The 19,053-nt window shown below is 36.2% G+C and overlaps 1 protein-coding gene across 2 annotated transcripts; it reads left to right on the top strand.

The window, feature by feature from the left end:
* Positions 1-7,343: 7,343 nt before the first annotated feature.
* LOC122023998 (syntaxin-22-like) lies at positions 7,344-17,358 on the top strand. Of its 2 annotated transcripts, XR_006123283.1 has the most exons (8): positions 7,344-7,842; positions 13,306-13,399; positions 14,445-14,584; positions 15,068-15,142; positions 16,332-16,489; positions 16,563-16,663; positions 16,747-17,091; positions 17,177-17,358. XR_006123283.1 is itself a non-coding variant. In XM_042582477.1 (7 exons), the coding sequence occupies exons 1-7, from the start codon at positions 7,655-7,657 to the stop codon at positions 16,810-16,812; spliced, it is 822 nt and encodes a 273-aa protein (XP_042438411.1). In that variant the 5' UTR covers positions 7,344-7,654; the 3' UTR covers positions 16,813-17,168. The 2 variants fall into 2 exon arrangements, 1 of the variants encoding a protein (XP_042438411.1); XM_042582477.1 differs by lacking the exon at positions 17,177-17,358 and having other exon boundaries at positions 16,747-17,168.
* Positions 17,359-19,053: the final 1,695 nt, after the last annotated feature.

Here is a 19,053-nt window from a genome sequence, read left to right as displayed (position 1 = left end):
GCTATAAAAGACATGTTTTATAAAATTAAAATCTTCTCTTTTAAATCTTTTTGTGGATGCCTATAAAAGAAAAGATTTAAAATAAAACTCCTTTTATATCATGGTTATAAAAAAAGAAAAGTTTAAAATTAAAATCTTTCTTTTAAACATTATAGATAACTACAAATAAGGAAAGATTTCAAATCTCTCTTTTAATTTTTTTGTAGAAAGCTATAAAAGGAAATATTTTAAAATTTAAAACTCTCTTTTAAAACCATGTGGGAAGCATAATAAAAGGAAAGTTTTTAACAAAATAAAAACTTCATTTTATTTCCTTTTGTGACCGATCTAAAAAAGGAAAGTTTTATAATTAAAATCATCCTTTTAATGGATCTTTATAAAAGGAAAGATTTTACAAAAAAAATAAAACTTCCTTTTCTATGTGTGGATGGTCGGCCCCTTACTTGGGCACCAAGAAAGGCTTGGCCGACCCTAGCTTGGGCTCCGAGCTTGGCTTAACCGACCCCTTGCTTGGGCTCCAAGCAAGGGTGTGGCCGACCCTTTAGCTTGGTTAAGAAGCTGGGCTTTGGGTAGATATAAGACTTTATAAATAAGAGGCTACAACAGGGACCGAGAGGAGGAATTAGTTTTAGTCTCCCGATGAGCTTGAGCTTCCCGTGTTCGCCCCGAACACCCAACTCAAGTTCATCAATAATAACTCATACCACTAAGGAGTTATTATTGCACTACTGCACCAATCCCATATTATAATATAGGCTCCTTCTAATTATGAGTGTGTTAATCTCCCTGTGTTGAAAATATCGAATGTCCACTAATTAAATGAGTTACTGACAACTCACTTAATTAATATCTAGCTCCAAGAGTAGTACCACTTAACTTTATTGTCATGTCGGACTAAGTCCACCTGCAGGATTTACATGACAATCCTTATGAGCTTCTCAAGAGGACATCACCAACCTAGATCACTAGGACATAATTTCATTCTATAATCAACAACACATCATATAAATAATATCATTTCCCAACTTATCAGACCTTTTGATTTAAGGAACTAAATCTCACCCTTTGATAAATTAAAGAAATAAATATTAAGTATACGTTCTTGTTATTATATCATGATTAAGAGTACACACTTTCATAATAATAGAGGTCCTGTTCTGTTTTACAATCAGTATAAAAAGAACAACCTCAAATGGTCCTGCTCAATACACTCAGAGTGTACTAATGTAATTTTATAGTCAAGATAAACTAATACTAAATTACACTACAATCATTCCAATGGTTTGCCACATTCCATCTTGGTTGTGAGCAACTATTTATAATTTATAAGGAACTGATAGCATGATATTCTGTGTGGCACCACACACCATATTATCTTCAATATAAATTAAATGAACAACTACATTTAGCATATAGATGTAGACATTTGACCAATGTGATTCTTATTTCAAAATAAATGTTTATACATCTAGACTTTTAATATACATTCTAACACGTACAGCTACAGCAACAACTCTTGCGTCATTGCCTACTCGTATGTCCACTTCACCCTTTGTCAATGATCTACTATTTCTCAGCCTCTACACATTAGTACAAATGTGAGATGCACACTCGGTATCTAATACCCATGAAGAAAAAAATAGATAGATTGACTTCTATAACATATATATCTGAGACAGAAGTCTCACTTCTCTTCCGTTTCAGTTTCTCTAGGTACACCTTATAGTTCCTCTTCCAATGTCCAGTCTCACTACAGTGGAAGTAGGTTCCTTCCTTAGCAACTCCACTTTTGGGTTTCAATGCATGAGACTTGCCCTTGTCTTTGGCTTGGGTCCTACCCTTACCTTTGGGCTTCCATTTGCCTTTGCCCTTTTGCATCATCAAAATGGTACTAGGCTTTGTCTTCTCAAGGTTAAGTTCAGCAGTTCTCAACGTGCATGCTCAACATCTCAGATAGTGGTTTGTTAATTTCATTCATGTTGTAGTTCATGATAAACTGACTGTAGTTCTCAGGCAATGATTGTAAAATAAGGTCAGTGGGTAATTCTTGACCTAGTGGGAATCCCAACCTTTGTAGATTCACCACATACCTGATCATTTTGAGCACATAAGGCCCTACGGGGCTGCCTTCTTGCATCTTTCATTGAACCAGTGCCTTAGAGATCTCAAATCTCTCATGCCTTGCTTGTCCTTGATATAGTTATCTAAGATGTTCAACCATATCATAAGCATCCATGTTCTCATGTTGCTTCTGAAGCTTAGAGTTCATGGTGGCGAGCATAAAGCATGATACATCTAATGCATTATCTTGATGCTTCGTATAAGCATTCTTATCATCTCTAGTGGAAGTAGTGGGGGGTGCTTCAGGAATGAGCTACTCTAGGGCATACCGTTTTCTTTCTTGCTTGAGAACTATTCTCAAGTTTCTGTACTAGTCTAGGAAGTTAGCTCCATTGAGCTTGTCCATATCAAGGACAGATCGTAGTGAGAGTGTATTCGATGTATTAAATGACATGGTGATCTACAATAATAAAATGTAGAAATAAGTATCATATTCGGATTACTTAATTAGGCCTTTAATTAAATGATTCTCCCACTGAATTCTAAAGTTTAGTAGAAGCAAGTTACTACGAGCTCTAAACCTAGGAGCAAAGACATTCAAGTGGGACAAGATCCATATTATACCTCATCTTGAGTTAGCTTTGGCTAATCACCCAACACTTGTATTACTTAGGTAGACAACGTATACTAATTGAATAAGATCAATATTATACCTTGTCTTGAGTTAGTTTTGGCTAATCGCTTAAGATTTGTATAACTTAGGTATATGAGTGTCAAAAATGAACCCGACTCGACGACCCAACCCGAGTCGACTAAAAAAAAATCAAGTTCGGGTTGGGCATTTTCCGGTTCGGGTTGGAGACTTAAAAATTTTCGGGTTGGGTCGAGTCGGGTTCAGGTTGACCCGAGTTGACTTAAATATAGCGTTTTGTGGGGGGTTTTTAGGGTTAAATCAAATTTTATTTTAAAATTTTAGATGTTTTTATGTATATTAATATCATGTTTGTATGATAATGATGGAGCATTGAGATAAAAGTGAAGAATTATAGGGAAAATAACCCAAAAAAGTCATTTTGAATCAGATTTTTGGGTTATATGGGTCGGGTTCGGGTTGATTGAGTTGGTCGGGTTCGGGTTTGAGTTTAGGTGTTTTGGGTTGAACTCGGGTTTGGGTCGGGTTCGGGTTGGGTTAAAAAAAAAACTCAACTCGACCCGACCCACCCGAATTGACACCCCTACTTAGGTAGACAATGTTTACCAATTACATCCTATGTAACTCTTGTATCATTGAGTGAACAAGACTATTTGTTGATTGACCCATCTTATGAAATCCACATTATAACACATCTTGAGTTAGCTTTGGATAATCATCCAAGACTAGTATAATTGAATTTTATCATATAGGATATGCCTCTAAGTTCTCAACTTAATTAAGTCACACCCAAAGTTTAATATTTGGACATCACAATTATCCTATCACACTCTACCAAGATAAAACGAGTCACTTTGCTTTAGCAAAACTTGACTACAAGATCGAGGTAGTAGTGAGTACCAAACTTTAGTAGTCATATGAAAATGACCTAATTATGATAGCTACACATGCATCACATACATTTATGGCATATCATGGCATACATCAACATATATACTAAATTAAATGTGACATGATTATGACCCCATAATCTACAATCCTCTCAAGCCAATGAGAAGATCGAAAAGTCAACTTAGGTCTAAGCATCTTCTCCAAGTGTTTCCTTAGTCGTCATGTGTTATTGTCCTTCTTCCTTTTTCACCGTTGTGCAATAGACTAATTATTCTCTAATTTGTACATTACAAAAACTAAAGAAACTCGAGTTACATTCGAGTGTAGCCTAAATTTACAACAAGAGTGATAAAATATGAAGGCATAACACGCAGATCGTATTATGAATTACAACACATCCAATTATATTGGGGTTAAAGGTCATAACCATCCACCATGTCATATTTATATTCACAATATCCTTATGACATAAATCTACTATAATTTCTATTGGGACCGAAAATATAGCTAGAGGGGGGGGGGGGTGAATAGCTCGGCGCGATCTCGTGCTCATCGTTGCTCGCTTCTTGGGATGATGTGCAGCGGAAATATAAGAAACAACACAACAACGCTAACTTTAGGGATTTACTTGGTATCCACCTCAAGAATAGGTGATTAGTCCAAAGATTCACACACTCACGCATCCTCCGCTATGTAAACACTCCTTTTCGGTAACTACCGAAGGCGGAGAAGCCTTACAAGCTCTCAGTACAAGAAGAAAGGAAAGGGAAACAAAATACAATAAGATCTTACAAGTTTGCACAAGAAACCCTAACCCTAACTTCTTTCTCGCCTCTTGACTTGGACATGCACCAGCACAAGCCTTCAAGAATCTTCAAGAACTAGCGGTGAGAACTCTGTGGAGAAGCTGTGGAATCGCTGGTGTCGCTGGAGAAGAAAGCCAAGAGTTCTGTGTGTGTTCTATCGACGAAATCGCACGCCAACGTCTTTATCCAGCGCCAACGGTCGAATCCCAATCGATTGGATTGCTCCCAATCGATTGGGGAGGCTTTGGATCGATCGATCGATCCAGAGCGCCTCTGTGCTCTTAGGAATTGCCTGAATCGATCGGCCGATCGATCCAGGGCTTATCGCGCAGAATCGCAGCTCCCAATCGGTCGGCTGATCGATTGGAGGCTCTGAATCGATCAGCCGATCGATCCAGAGCTATTCTGTGCGATCGCGAGCTTCTCCCAATCGATCCACTGATCGATTAGGAGGAGGCTTGTCACGAGGACTCATCCAATCGACCAGCCGATCGATTGGGCATGAGCCAATCGATCGGCTGATCGATCTAGCTCAAGGTTTTTGCCCAAAACCAAGTCCAAAGTCCCCTAAACCAACATCCGGTCAACCATGACCTGTTGGTACATCATACCTAGCATCCGGTCACCCTTGACCTGTTAGGACTTCCTCACCAAGTGTCCGGTCAATCCCTTTAACCCCTTGGACTTTTCTCCTCGTGCCAAGTGTCTGGTCAATCCCTTTGACCCACTTGGACTTATCTCCACCAGGTGTTCGATCAACTTTGATCCACCTGGATTTCCCGTGCTTGGCTTCACTCACCAGGACTTTCCTTCTGCCTAGCTTCACTCACTAGGACTTCTCATCTGCCTGGCTTCACTCACCAGGACTTTCCTTCTACCTAGCTTCACTCACCAAGACTTTCCTTCTGCCTAGCTTCACTCACTAGGACTTCTCATCTGCCTGACTTCACTCACCAGGACTTTCCTTCTGCCTAGCTTCACTCACTAGGATTTTCACCTGGCTTCACTCACCAGAATTTTCCAATCAAGTATCCAGTTAACCTTGACCTACTTGACTCTCCTTCACAATCTCCCCACATGAACAATTGCACCTGCAATCTCCATGTGTCATCTCCATGTATTGTCAAACATCGAAACCCAAACATCAAGACTCGAGCTTGAACTAATTCAAGTTCAGTCAACCAGGTCAACCTTGACCTAGAGAATATTGCACCAACAATTTCAACAACTAATTATGAGCCGTAACGCCATGGTGATCTCGTTAGCCGGTTAGTGGGCGGGGTCAAGGGGGCAGCGCCCGTTGCGGGGTTGAGGGGGCAGCGCCCCCAGCGAAAAATTATTTCGCACACTCATTGTATGAATTGTTGCCATACCTGAAACCTTACTGCCCACAATACCAACTATGTTTCGTTCCCAACAAAATACCTTTGGCAGAGACCTTGCTGGTCACAACACCAACTATGTTTCGTTCTCAACAAAACACCAATTTTTGGTCGAGACTTATAATTTTACAAATTATAGTAAACCTATCATAAAATTTCTATATCACATATAAAAATTCTAACAACTTAGTATATGCCTTCGTAAGTGGCTCTGATACAACTGTAAGGAACTAGGGCGCTAAACACACGAAAGTGCAGCGGAAAACATCTAGTTCCTCCAGAAGATCCATGTGAAAGGAAACCATATACTAAGTCTTATATGAGAGGATTGTACCTTTGATGCGTGCCCTTCACAATCATGTCAGCAACCTTTCTTTGGATGCAGATCTCAACGCGATTAAGTGTTCGTGCCTCTACGGTATGCACACGAACATATCCTTTATTTGTCTCACACGAACTCTCAATTTGGAGAATAACCAACTTTGTGGTGCTAGTCACTTGGAAGGTTCGGCCAAACATCAAGATTCGACCAAGGAGGAAGAGGAGGAAGAAGAAGGGAAGATCAAGAGTCTCTTTTTTTCATCTAATGAAAAATTCAATCTAAAATCTATTTATATTCATCAAATGAATATCAAGGGTTTTTGTCTCTTTGTATTTCTCTTAATGGGTTAGATTATTATATTGAATTAACCATTAATCCAATAACCTAATAAGTCTAACCTATTGAGTCTAACCCATTAATCCAATGTATCTAATTCAGATTGGACTCAATCCAATCGATGGGTTCATTCGAGTCTAACTCAATGAGTAACTCAAAAAATTTAATCATCTCATAATTGACTCTTATGACTAATTACTAACAAGTTGAACTATAAAATGTGAGTCTGATCCTATCTCTACCTCTATATTAATATCTTCGTATTATCATTGTCATGTCAACTGATTTTCGCATCACCGAAGATTTAACGGTCATGCTAGTTAAGAGCATCTTTAATGTAAATTTTATGAGAGATTTATAAAATCAAAAAATCTTAATAAAAAAATTTAAACCATTGAGAATTAAGATTTATAATTTAGGAATAGTATTAAAAATTCAAATCTATTTTTTTCTTTTTAAGATGGAGATTATAATGAATGATAGAGTAGTGTTACATTTGGATTTATGATTTATAATATAAGTTAAATATTTATAATAGAGGTACATAAAAAGATTATAGTAAAAAAAAATATTATAGAGAGAATAATAGATTTTTTTATTTTTACGTGATATTGACATGGTAAATTATGAGATTTAGAGATTTAACATGCCCTAAAATACATGAAACTCAAATCAACAGAACGGGCAGTACACGTTCCGTAGACGTTGACGCTGACGTTGACATTGACGTGGCATCTCTTCATGTCCCGCGCACGACGCAACACGCAAAATAATCGTTACTTAAGTTGTGACGTGAATGAGGAGAGCCTCGCCATCGTTATTTATTTATTTATTTATTTATTTATTTATTTTTTTATCGTTTTTACAGCGGCATATTTATTCGTCGATTCGTGGTCGGCCTTGTCGATCGCTTTACTGTTCTTGGTTTGTTCCTTTTTCATTGTTTTCTTCCCAATTTTGGTTTCTTCGCTTTGGCCTCTTCGCCTCCCAATCTCCCTTCTTCCCGATCCCTATATTCCTTCATTGTCTCTCGATCAAGCCAGGTTCTGATCTTGTGGCTTCTTCTATTTCGCACGCGAATTCCCAACCGTCTTTCGGGGGATCGGTCTCGTATTCCTTCGATTGGCTTTTGTTTTTTTTTTTTTTTGGTTCGAACTTGCTTCAGCGGGCCTCTCTCTCTCTGGTTGGAATTGAGGGAGACAGAATGAGCTTCCAGGATCTGGATACAGGGCGACCGCTCGCCGGCCGGCGGGATCTGACGAACGGAAGGCAGGATCAGACGCAGGCTGTCGCCGCGGGGCTGTTCCAGATCACCACGGCCGTTCGCAACTTCGAGCGCCTCGTCAACACGATCGGCACCCCCAAGGACACCCCCCAGCTACGCGATAAGCTGTGAGGGCGCAATTCTCTATGCATTTATTTTCCTATTGGTCTATTTAATCTCGCTACGCAGGTTCATGTTGATATCGTTTGATCTAGCTTTGGTTTGACCCACTCTTTGACTTTGTTCTCGATATATGAGAAACTCCAATTTACCATGGATAAGAAACTAAACCACTACTTGATCCATAAGATGATTACCATGGCTGTTAACATTTCATGTCTATTTATATTTTCTTGTTAATCTACAAAGCTAGCATAACGAGGTCTCTTGCTTTTGCCTTGGCATCAGAAATAAGTGGATTAATTTATTTTTAACAATCTCAAATGCTCAATGAGAAAGTAACGATTCATGAAGTTTTGATATAAAACTTATTCTTGCGCCAAAGTTTTTTTTTTCTTTATTTAAAAGAAATCTCTTGCTCTTGCCTTAGCTTCAGAAATAAGTGAATTAATTTATTTTTAAGTTTTGATTCTTGCATTTTTTTAATATTTAAAAGAAGTCTCGTGCTTTTGCCTTAGCATCGGAAATAAGTGGATTTATTTATTTTTAAAATTTCTCAAATGCTCAATGAGAAAGTACCATTCTTGAGGTTTTGATATAAAGTTTGTTCTTGCAAAAAATGATTTTTTTTATTTAAAAGTAAATGTCTTTGATTCTAGTAGGTTTACGAAATACCCATCCTTCTTTGACAGTAAAAATAATAATTTTAGTTCTCTTATTATTATAGATAAGTGAGAACTTAAGGTTAAAATATTGAACTGAATAGTTCAGACATTATGGGTTATACATCCCTAAGATTTACATATTCTCACTAATAAATCTATCTGTGGCCACATGCTCTTTGTTTCTATTAGTTTGGTGTCCATCCAATGGAGTCTTAGGACCAGTAGGGATGATGGTAGGATGGCTAGAGAGGACAAATAGCATCAACTTTTTACTCTTGCTAAAACTTTTGCAAGGCCAATCAAACACGATAAGCATAGCGGGAAGTAAAAAGTGTGAATACAAATGTAACATGATTGATTATGTGATTTGGAACCCTTGTTCCTAATCCATGAGCTACGACTCTTCGGTGAGTCATTTCTGAATGCCCACTAACTTTCTACTTTTTGGATGCTTTTGGAGGTGGAGAAATCTCTTTCAAAATTTTCTTATGATGAATGAGAGCAAGTAAGAGAAAGTAAGAAGCACAACAATTAAGGCTTAGGATTGTAATAAGAGAACTTATAAATGCAAGAAGTTAAGCATAAAGCTCTAGCCTTTGCAAGCTCTCCATAGTCTTCCTTTTATAGCCTCCAAGTTGTCTTCAATTTCACTTTTCTATTTTGTCATTAATCACTCGATTGATTGCATCTCCAACCGTCTATTTTTGTAGTTGTTACGGTCTTCAGTTTGCCAATAGATTTTTGAATCGACTCCACTTATCATAGTCGACTACTCTCCGATCAATGATATTTTCACCTCTCAATCAATGGTATTTTTTCAACTCTTGTTATAGATTCAATTGTCTACCTAGTCGACTCAACTCAACTCATTGAATCAACTGTCCAATCAACTCAGCCACAAATAGAAATATTTTGTTCGCTAGTTGATTAGTCTAAGTCAACTTCTTAGTTGGTTCACTCGCCTTCAGTTGACTAGATTATTGACTACGACTATTCAAATGGATGAGAACAAGTGAGAGCAACTAAGGGGGCGTTTGGTTCTTTCCTAGAAATAGGAATCGGAATGAGAATCATTATATTGTGGAATGGGAATGGGTATGAGCATGGATATCACTCGTAAAAGCAATATTTGGTTAGTTGCATATTTTCTATCGGAATAAATCAAAATTTCCTTTTTTACCCTTAAAGGAAAACAAGAGAAAAAAATAGATGTGAGAGAAAGATGAATGTGAGAGAAAAATATGATGAAAGAGAATGATGAGAGAGAAAGTATGATGAGAGAGAAAGTGTGATGAGAAAGAATGAAGAGAGAGAAAGTGTGATAAGAGAAAATGAGAAAAGAGAGTGATAGGAGAGAGCATGATGAGAGAAGATGAGAGAGAAAGTATAATGTGAGAGAAAGTATGATGGGAGAGGATGAAGAGAGAGAAAATATAATGAGAAAAAAATGGGGAGAGAGAGTGTGATGAGAGAGATTGAGGAGCGAGAAAGTATGGTGAGAGAGAAAGTATGATGAGAAAAAAAGAGAACAGTAAGTGTGATGGGAGAGATTGAGGAGAGAGAAAGTATAATGAGGGAGAAAATATGATGAGAGAGAACGTGTGTTGAGGAAAAAAAGGAGGGAGTGTGACGAGAGAGAAAGTGTGATGAGAGCGAAAGTGTGGAGAAAAGAGAGTGTGATGGGAGAGATTTAGGAGAGAGAAAGTATGATGAGAAAAAAAAGAAGGAAGAGAGTGCGATGGAAGAGATTGAGGAGAGAGAAAGCGTAATGAAAAAAGAGGAAAGAGAGTGTGATAAGAGAAATTAAGGAGAGAGAAAGTGTGTGATAAAATGATGAGAGAGAAAATATGATGAGAGAGAAGTGATATGAAAGAATAAATAAATAAATATATTTTGATATTTGATATTAAGGGAGAAAATTTTAGTTTTAGGTCAAGAGTATTTTTGGAATAAGGGAATATTTTGATTGATGAAAATAGGGTAATGACTCATTGAAGGGGAGGTACATGGGAATGAGTTATTACCCTATTTTAAGGATTCATTCCCTTATTTGTATTCCTATTCCTATAATCCAAACATTAACAATGACAATCAATGATTCTCATTCTCATTCCCCACTCTTATTCCCCTAAACCAAACGCCCCCTAAGAATCACAACAATAGGCTTAGGATTACAATGAGAGAGTTTATAGATCTAAGAAGTTAACCGTAAAGTGTTTGCCTTTGCATGCTCTCCATGGTGCTCTTTTTATAGCCTCCAAATTGGCTTCAAGTTCACTTTTTTTTTCTTTCATTGACTACATTTTATAGTCTTCAATTTACCAATGAATTTATGAGTTGACTTATTATAAGTCGATTGCTCTCCAAGACAACGACTACTTAGATCTGTTAGGACCAAAAGAATTTAGATATCTCCATAATGGTATGATATTATCCACTTTAGGTCTAACCCCTCATGGTTTTATTTTTGGGCTCTACCCAAAAAGCTTCGTATCAATGGAGATATCTTTCCCTTATAAGTTCATGATATTTCCATGTGTTTTCAATGTGGAACTTTGTTTGCAACCATTACAACCCAACAATCCCTCCCTCAAATGAAGGACCACCCCCTCAAGCCTATCCGCTTGATGTCATTTGATCCTTGACCCAACAGGACTTTCCTGCCTCTAGGATCGACTAGGACTTCTCTGCTTGGTGTCTGGTCGTCTTGATCCAGACATGGGAGCTCCCACTTCCTTCATTAGAGGACCAAAAGAATTTAGATATCTCCACAATAGTATGATATTGTCCACTTTGAGGCTAAGCCCTTATGGTATTATTTTTGGGCTCTATCCAAAAGACCTCATACCAATGGAGATATCTTTTTCTTATAAACTCATGATCTTTCTTTGATTCTAGTACATGCAACCTAACACGATCGACTCACCTTGACTTTAGTATACCGAATCATTTTATCGCTTAAGGGATCTGATAGTTGCAACTTTCCTGGTATTCTTTCTAAATCTTGTTAAGGATTCAATTGATTGCCTTGATGACTTAACACGTTTAATTGATTTTCTAATCAATTCAACCACAAACATAAATATTTTTGTGGCTTGCTACTTAGTTGAAACTAAGCTTCAATTGATTAGATCGTCGACTGCTTTTACTATAACGAATGAGAACAAGTGAGAGCGAGTAAAAAGCACTATAATTGAGGTTTAGGATCACTATGAGAGAGCTTATAGATGTAAGAATTTAAGCACAAAGAGCCAACCTTTGCAAGCTCTCTATTGTCCTCCTTTTATAACCATGAACAAAAGGATGAGGATCCTATCTCAAAAAGGAGACTCATCTATCAAAACTTGATCAAAAACCATTATCTATTGCCCTCTAAGTTGCTGCCCTAAACACAGCATTAGGATTTTAGAGAAAATTCTAATGCAAATGTAGGTGAAAACATTAACTTTCAAATCATCAATCAACCTACCAAGTTTCCACTGAGAACTTAATTCATAGTCCCCTTGGGACGAACAGTTGGCTAGCGCATGTTGGTGTTGTCACTATGAGGTCTGGGGGTCAAGTAGTTGGGTGCTTGCCCTCCGCATATACTATTCAACTGTTTAAGGCTAGTAGCTACCCATGATTTACCTCTTCCGTGTTGGGGAGGGGCTGGCGGAGGCGCTGGAAGCGAGCGATTTGCCTTTTTGCCACCACTAAGAACTTAATTCATAACAATCTCAATTGTTTAATACACTAGCCAAATGAAACCTTGAGGGTGGTTGTCTTACATGAGCAAGTGGGTTGCTCAAACTGAGAAAGGGAGGTAGATATAGAAAGGAAGGAGATTTATCACCTTCCTTATTTGTTGGAAATCCCCTTTCAAAACAAGGCAGCAACAGCCACTCCAGAACTAGAAAGCTTCCAAGCTGGCGAAAGTAGATCGTCTATCTTATGAATTGAGATGGGTAATGGAAGAGATTTCCAAATCTGACGAAACTTCCAAACCTAAGTGAAGGTTGAAGCACAACTTCCAAATCTGGAGGTAGTGAGTAGTGGATTTCTCTCCAAATAGAGAGGGAGATAGAGAAAGATTTATTTATTTTCCAAATAGAGGAACTAGGAAAGACATCGTTTTATTCCCAAATAGAGAGATTGATTTTTTTTTTCCCAAATTGGCAACTAGAGAGAGAGATTATTTTTAAAAAAAAAATTGAGAAAGAGAAATCAATTTCTTTCCAAATTGAGAGAGGGAAGAGAGACTTTAAATTGCACCTAGTTTCATTTTTTTTATTAAAAAAAACATGATATGATGGAGTGAGAGCTTTAAGATGTGAAAAAGTGTCTGCCTGTGTATCCAATGAATAGTAAATAATGGTTACCATCCTTCTCTTCATCAAAATTATAAATCTGAATGTTCCCCATCTTTAAAAGATTTCTTTAATGTAATAAAATGCTTACTAGATTTGTTAGATTGCTCTAATGTGGCTAAAGAATACGAATGTTTAGTTTCTTTATAGAAATGTGGTTCCTTTGACTTTTTTTTTATAATTTTTTTTAAGGTAGGGTTGTTTTGATAAGTTCCTAGGATGATGATGATGATGAACTATATTCCCTTTACTGGGCATCTCTGAGAAAACTTCTAATTGCAGTCCTAGTTCTTTATGCCATTTTTTACTATTCAAGTTAGATCATTTTTCCATTTGGTTTTGCTGGAAATAGTTTCTTTCATGTACTAGCTGCATGTTTGATGTTTTCCATGTAAAATCAATTCTTCCATGGAACTTATTTCACACTCATTACTTGATTTAATATGTTTCTTGGCAGGAATAACTCTAGATTACAAATTTCACAATTAGTTAAAGACACTTCTGCAAAACTTAAACTAGCTAGTGAAACAGATCATCGTGTTGAAGTCAGTGTAAGTTTCAACTCTTTCCATATACTTTTTCTCTTATTTACTCTCGTGGCATTGGTATAGCTTTAGTTTTAGTTGAATTTCCAATCTCCTGATTTATAGGTTTTCTTATGATTTCTCATGCAATTATCCAATTGGTGTTTACAAACTTGTCTGATAATAAAGGTGTTTTAATGACATGACAGACCAAAAATACAACCCTATAGTTTTTTAGGCTTCTAGCAAGGAGAAACTTATATTTTTTATTTTTTTTTTATAAAATCAATTAATCATGGATGATACTGTTGTTTCAATCAATTCTTCCTTCCTCTCTTATAATTTTTCATTGCCAATGATAAAAACCAACTCTCATGCTCACATCCTTGTAGAATATATCTCTTAAGCTATCAAATTCTTTTTTATTTGTCATCATTTACTATGCTGTTAATCTTCTTATTAGGAAAACATCATTTGTAAGTTAGGTTCCATTCTTTAAAGTTTTTTTTGTGATCATTTTATTTTATTACATTAACTATGTCAGAATTTCTATCCGTTCCTTCAATTCCTATCTTAACTGAAAAATGGCAACATGTATTCCACAATGAATCAGCTTATCAATGAGTAAAATATTGGTTTTCTGCTGTCCGTCATTTTTACGGAATTTTATCCATAGTAAGAAATGGATGCCTATTTTTCACAAGTTTAACATAATAAGAAATAAAAACTTAATCACCTGCTCATCAAGTTATCCAATAAACTCTGAACCATAAACAAACTTTGCCTTATTCTACTTTCTCTTGTTGGTCCTTGGGACCAAAGAAGACTTGATTATCAATGATAAAATATGATAAAATTTATTTAAATATAGATAATAAACAGTAGGGGATTGACTCCAATGGCATATGAGGATTCATATAGCCAAACCTACTTAGTAGGATAAAGACTTGGTTGTTGTTGCGTCATGGATCATCATCTCTCTTAGATCTTTCTCACTGCAAATACAGTGGATACCCTCTGAAATTTGTGATTAAATGATTGCATGTGTTCAAGCATTTATTAAATCTATCAGGCGAGTAAAAAAGTTGCTGATGCAAAACTTGCAAAGGATTTTCAAAATATCTTGAAGGAGTTCCAGAAATTTCAGAGGCTGGCTGCTGAGAGGGAGACTGCATTTGCCCCATTGGCTCCAGAAGCAAATTTCCCTCAAAGGTAATTTGTATTGTGTTGGATTTTTGGTTTGAACTGCTGCATTGTTTCCTTAATCTCAATGGTGGTGGCATATGGTAGATTCCATTGGTTGGTTTTGCTTGTTGTCAGTTTTTTAACTTTGGTCACTCATAAGATCATTGTTTCAGTTTTTCAAATTAGTATTTCAGTGGATCGTTATTTTCAGTTTTGACACAAGTGTCTTCTCATCTAGTTCCAACTGATTTATTGGCCTCTTTATTTGACAAGAATCCCTTTATGAGTATTTGGTAGAAAAAGTGCTTATATCTGAGTTGTTTGTTTCCTAACAAGGGGGAAATAGGGAGTTGGCATGGGTATTGCTATATGAACAAGTAGATTTAATTAGGTTAATGATCCCAATCAGCTGTTAAGTATAGCCATTTTTTTTTAATTTATTTAATTTTCACTGTGATTATTCTTGTAACTTACTGCAGTTTCCTTCGATGCCTGTTTATATTTGTACAGCTATGATGCAACTGAAGCTGACTCTGGTTCTAGCAAAACTCGCGAACAGCGTGCTCTGCTTGCAGATTCTAGAAGGTGATTTCTAGCTCATGTCTTTTCCTAGTACATGATGTTTCTAGGTTATTTGCTAATTATTTACAATTACTTTCTATCTCATGAAAAAATTTATTTTGTCTGGACAAATTGCTTAACAAAATTTTCTACTTTCATAATCTTTTATATGAATATTTATGAATGACAGATTTTTTCCATCTATGCTGTGTCGTTAGGAATGCTATTACTTCTTATAACAACTTAATACCCAGATGTTTCTGAACCTGAAAGTTATCTACTACATTATTATCCCATGAAAAAATAAAGAACCAATTGATTTTGTGCAAAATCAAAAGTACCAAATGAATGCCCCAGGCAATTGATTATATGACAAGATCAACTGTCCAGATGATGGTTGAATGAAGTCTGCCTTCAACGAGTTAGTTACTTCTTGGGTTGGCTGCAAACATGGAGACCTTTGATCAACGTCAATCTTGCAGGTGGCCGTCAGAGGAACACAAGTAATCATGCTATACTCATCAGTGTTGTTGGACTTAACATGAGAAGAGACACTTCTGCTGCTGCAGCAGCTTCAACATATGAGTGGCCCTGTCTCAAATTTGGTTCAATCTTGGTTGTCTACCTAGCAATTCCACGGTTCAGACCACTGCCAACTTGATCTTAGTTAGACCTTGATTTTTATCACCAGTTTTAATCTGGATTTCAGCATCACATGATCCTCAGAAGGTTTGAATTTTATCCCCAAAACATGAGAGTGAACTATAATACACAGTCATCATGAAGGCTTGCACCAAATACTTGAGCTAAGTGATAACGCTGCAATTTCTGTTTAGGTGACAATTGCTTGAGTTAAAACACTTTAGTGTTGTGATTTTACATGAAACATCAAAGCCAACAAAAATGTGTAGCACTTGAATAGGTTGTACCTTTAGCGCTTAACTTGATACACATACTGACTATCTATATGGATTTGATCATATAAGTAGACATAGCCATCCCATATTAGGCTGTTAAGTTACTTGAATAATTAATGCCAATTGCAGGTCTTTTTTTCCCCTAATTGTTCTTGGTAATGAGCAAAACCTGCTCTGTGACTGAATGGTATCTAAGTTTGTACAAGTTTAGGAGAATTTGTGATGAGTTCTAGCATTTGTTTTTCGAGAGATGCATTTGGATATTTTCCTAATTTCATGATTTTTTTGTTGTATAGGCAAGAGTTGTTGTTGTTGGATAATGAGATTGTTTTTAATGAGGCAATCATCGAGGAGAGAGAACAGGGCATTCAAGAAATTCAGCAGCAGATTGGTCAGGTGAATGAAATCTTCAAGGACCTTGCTGTGTTGGTTAATGATCAAGGAATTGTAATTGGTGAGAAAAATTAACTTTGTAATGTTCATCTTCATTTGTGTTTTCCTTTTGATAAACTCTTAGTTTCTTGCAGATGATATCAACTCCCACATCGAGAGTTCTCATGCAGCAACTTTACAAGCAAAATCTCAGCTTAAAAAGGCAGAAAAAACCCAAAAGTCAAATTCGTCCCTCGTAAGATCGACTTCTGCTTCTAAAAAAAGGAGTATCAATCTTTTGAATATGTTGTGTTTTTGAGTTAGCTGGGTTTTATGCAGATGTGCCTGCTTTTGGTGATTTTTGGCATTATCCTACTCATTGTGATAATAATCATCGCAGCATGATCTGAGATTGTAGTGCACTTCAGTCAATTCTGGCCCTTTGAGTCAATGGTTTGATCAGACTCAACTCTAATATCATCCCACTGGTCTTCTAAAGCTGCAGCCTTGGCAGAGTTTATGATATGACATTGAAGTGTATATAACAATTTGCAACTTGAGTTCTTTGTGTGCGCTTTCTGTTGCATTTGCTTCCAGGTGTTGAGGTGCTTCTTTTTATCCATCGACGCAGTTCACTCCGGTGTTCGCGTTGTTGATAGTCAAGGGGTTTAACTGGATTTTTTTGTATGTAAAGTTTGTTCAACATGCTATTCCAACTTCCAATTCATTATGAAATTGTTTATCTATTTGTTGCTTGTGTATATTATAGAAATGGTGTCTGAGTTACAAGAAAAAGAAATGGTGTCAGCAGATCGAAGATGTAACATCTTGTTGTAATGCGTTCACTTGCATTCGTGCATAAGTGAATCACGAGGAAGCCAAAAGTTTTGAATGGATCGGCTCAGTGCTCTCTCAAAATTATTTCATTGCCAATTATCTTCCAAATTGTAACAATTCAGTGTCATGTCATGCCCTAATTGCTGGAATATTAGAGTATTACTGCAATATCTGACAATGACTATATTTTGAGCAGTAGATCGGCATTTAGTAGAATAATTTATTATTATTATTATTATTTAGTTTTACTGTTTTTCCATGCACACTATAATCAATACTCGTGTGTGGGTAATTCTAACTCGTGTAATTTAATGGCTCAATTGCTTAGAGCATATTTATATATTTGACTAGCGTTAGGGGTACTCGTCTACCATGCACATGGGAACCAGCATTAAGAGTACTGAAATTGTCAAGTAAAATTCCACTTATGTTAATCACTAAAGGTGTAGATATGAACGTGAGAGTCATAAAAAGAGAATTTTATAAAAAAAATTTATGATCTCAATATGCCACATCAACATTTTATAAATCTATTAAAATATCTCCAATAGCTAGAGTTTTAAATAATTTTTGTGTGTTTCGTTTTATAATATGTAATTACATAACTACATGCATATTATATCAATTTCAAAAAAAAAAGCAACTTTGAAATTTCATTACTGTTCTTTAACAACAAACTTTAAACCTTACATCCACAATGATTAAAACTTTTTTATTTAACTTTTTTATTTTACAAATCTCTTTAAAAATTTTGCATTGGAGACGCTCTTAGCATTTATATAAGGATGAGATGAGTGTTACCTTCAATGATTGTGACCACAGTATTTGAGAAATCGTTCAGCTATTTAATCTCGATCATTAATTATGATAGTCTCCATTAAGGTCGGTCACTTGGTTATTATTGATTATTAATTCTAGAAACGATGATTGTGAGTCACAATAATTACTTTAGGAGTAATGAATGTCTTGAGAAGACTTGCAATATATTGATAGGGTTGTAAATAAATCAAGCGTTCGTGAACAACTTTGGTGTTCGGTTTGGTAAGAGCTTATTTATGTTCGTTCAAAATACATAAGATTAATTAAACAAACAAGCTTGAACAGCTCGTTAAACTAAATAAACATGTTTGAACACATATGTGTTCAGCTTGTTAACGTTCGTGAACATTGTTCGTGAATATTGTTCGTGAACAACGTTCATGAACAATGTTCACGAACTATATTCATTAATAAAACTCTTTTAAATATGTTAAATAAATAAATTTAAATTATCAAACTCAACAACCAATCAAACAACTAAAAGTTTCAAACAATCAAATAAGCTTGAATTGAAAGCTTGATAACATCTAAATGAACCAAACTCGAACCAAACTCGAGCCAAGCTCAAGTCAAGCTCGAACCAAGCTCAAGCCAAGTTTGAATTGAGAGCTTGATAACATCTAAACGTACCAAGTTCAAGCCAAGCTTAAAACAAGCTCAAGCTCATAAAAAATAAATCAAGTCAAACTTGAACATTCATTTCAAAAGCTTGGTTCATTTTAAGCTCGGCTCGACTCAGATTGATTACCTTATCAAACAAACTTGAATACCCCAAAGCTCAGCTCGACTCGACTTATTTATAGCCCTACTTATTGAACTCTAAAAGGAAAGCTTGGGGTGCCCTAAGTAGAGAGTTATAGGAGTTTGGTGCTTTGAGGGGAGAACTTTGGGAGTTCAGAGTAGAGAACTTGGGAAATTGACCAACCTCAAAAAAAAAAAATTATAATAAAATTAGATAATCCTCACTCGAAGGTCTTTCTAAGATTATCC

This window comes from Zingiber officinale, chromosome 9B (genome assembly GCF_018446385.1).
Source record: "Zingiber officinale cultivar Zhangliang chromosome 9B, Zo_v1.1, whole genome shotgun sequence".
In the NCBI taxonomy this organism is placed as follows: domain Eukaryota; kingdom Viridiplantae; phylum Streptophyta; class Magnoliopsida; order Zingiberales; family Zingiberaceae; genus Zingiber; species Zingiber officinale.
The sequence above is the reverse complement of the archived record's forward strand: the minus strand, read 5'-3'. Positions and strand labels throughout refer to the sequence as shown.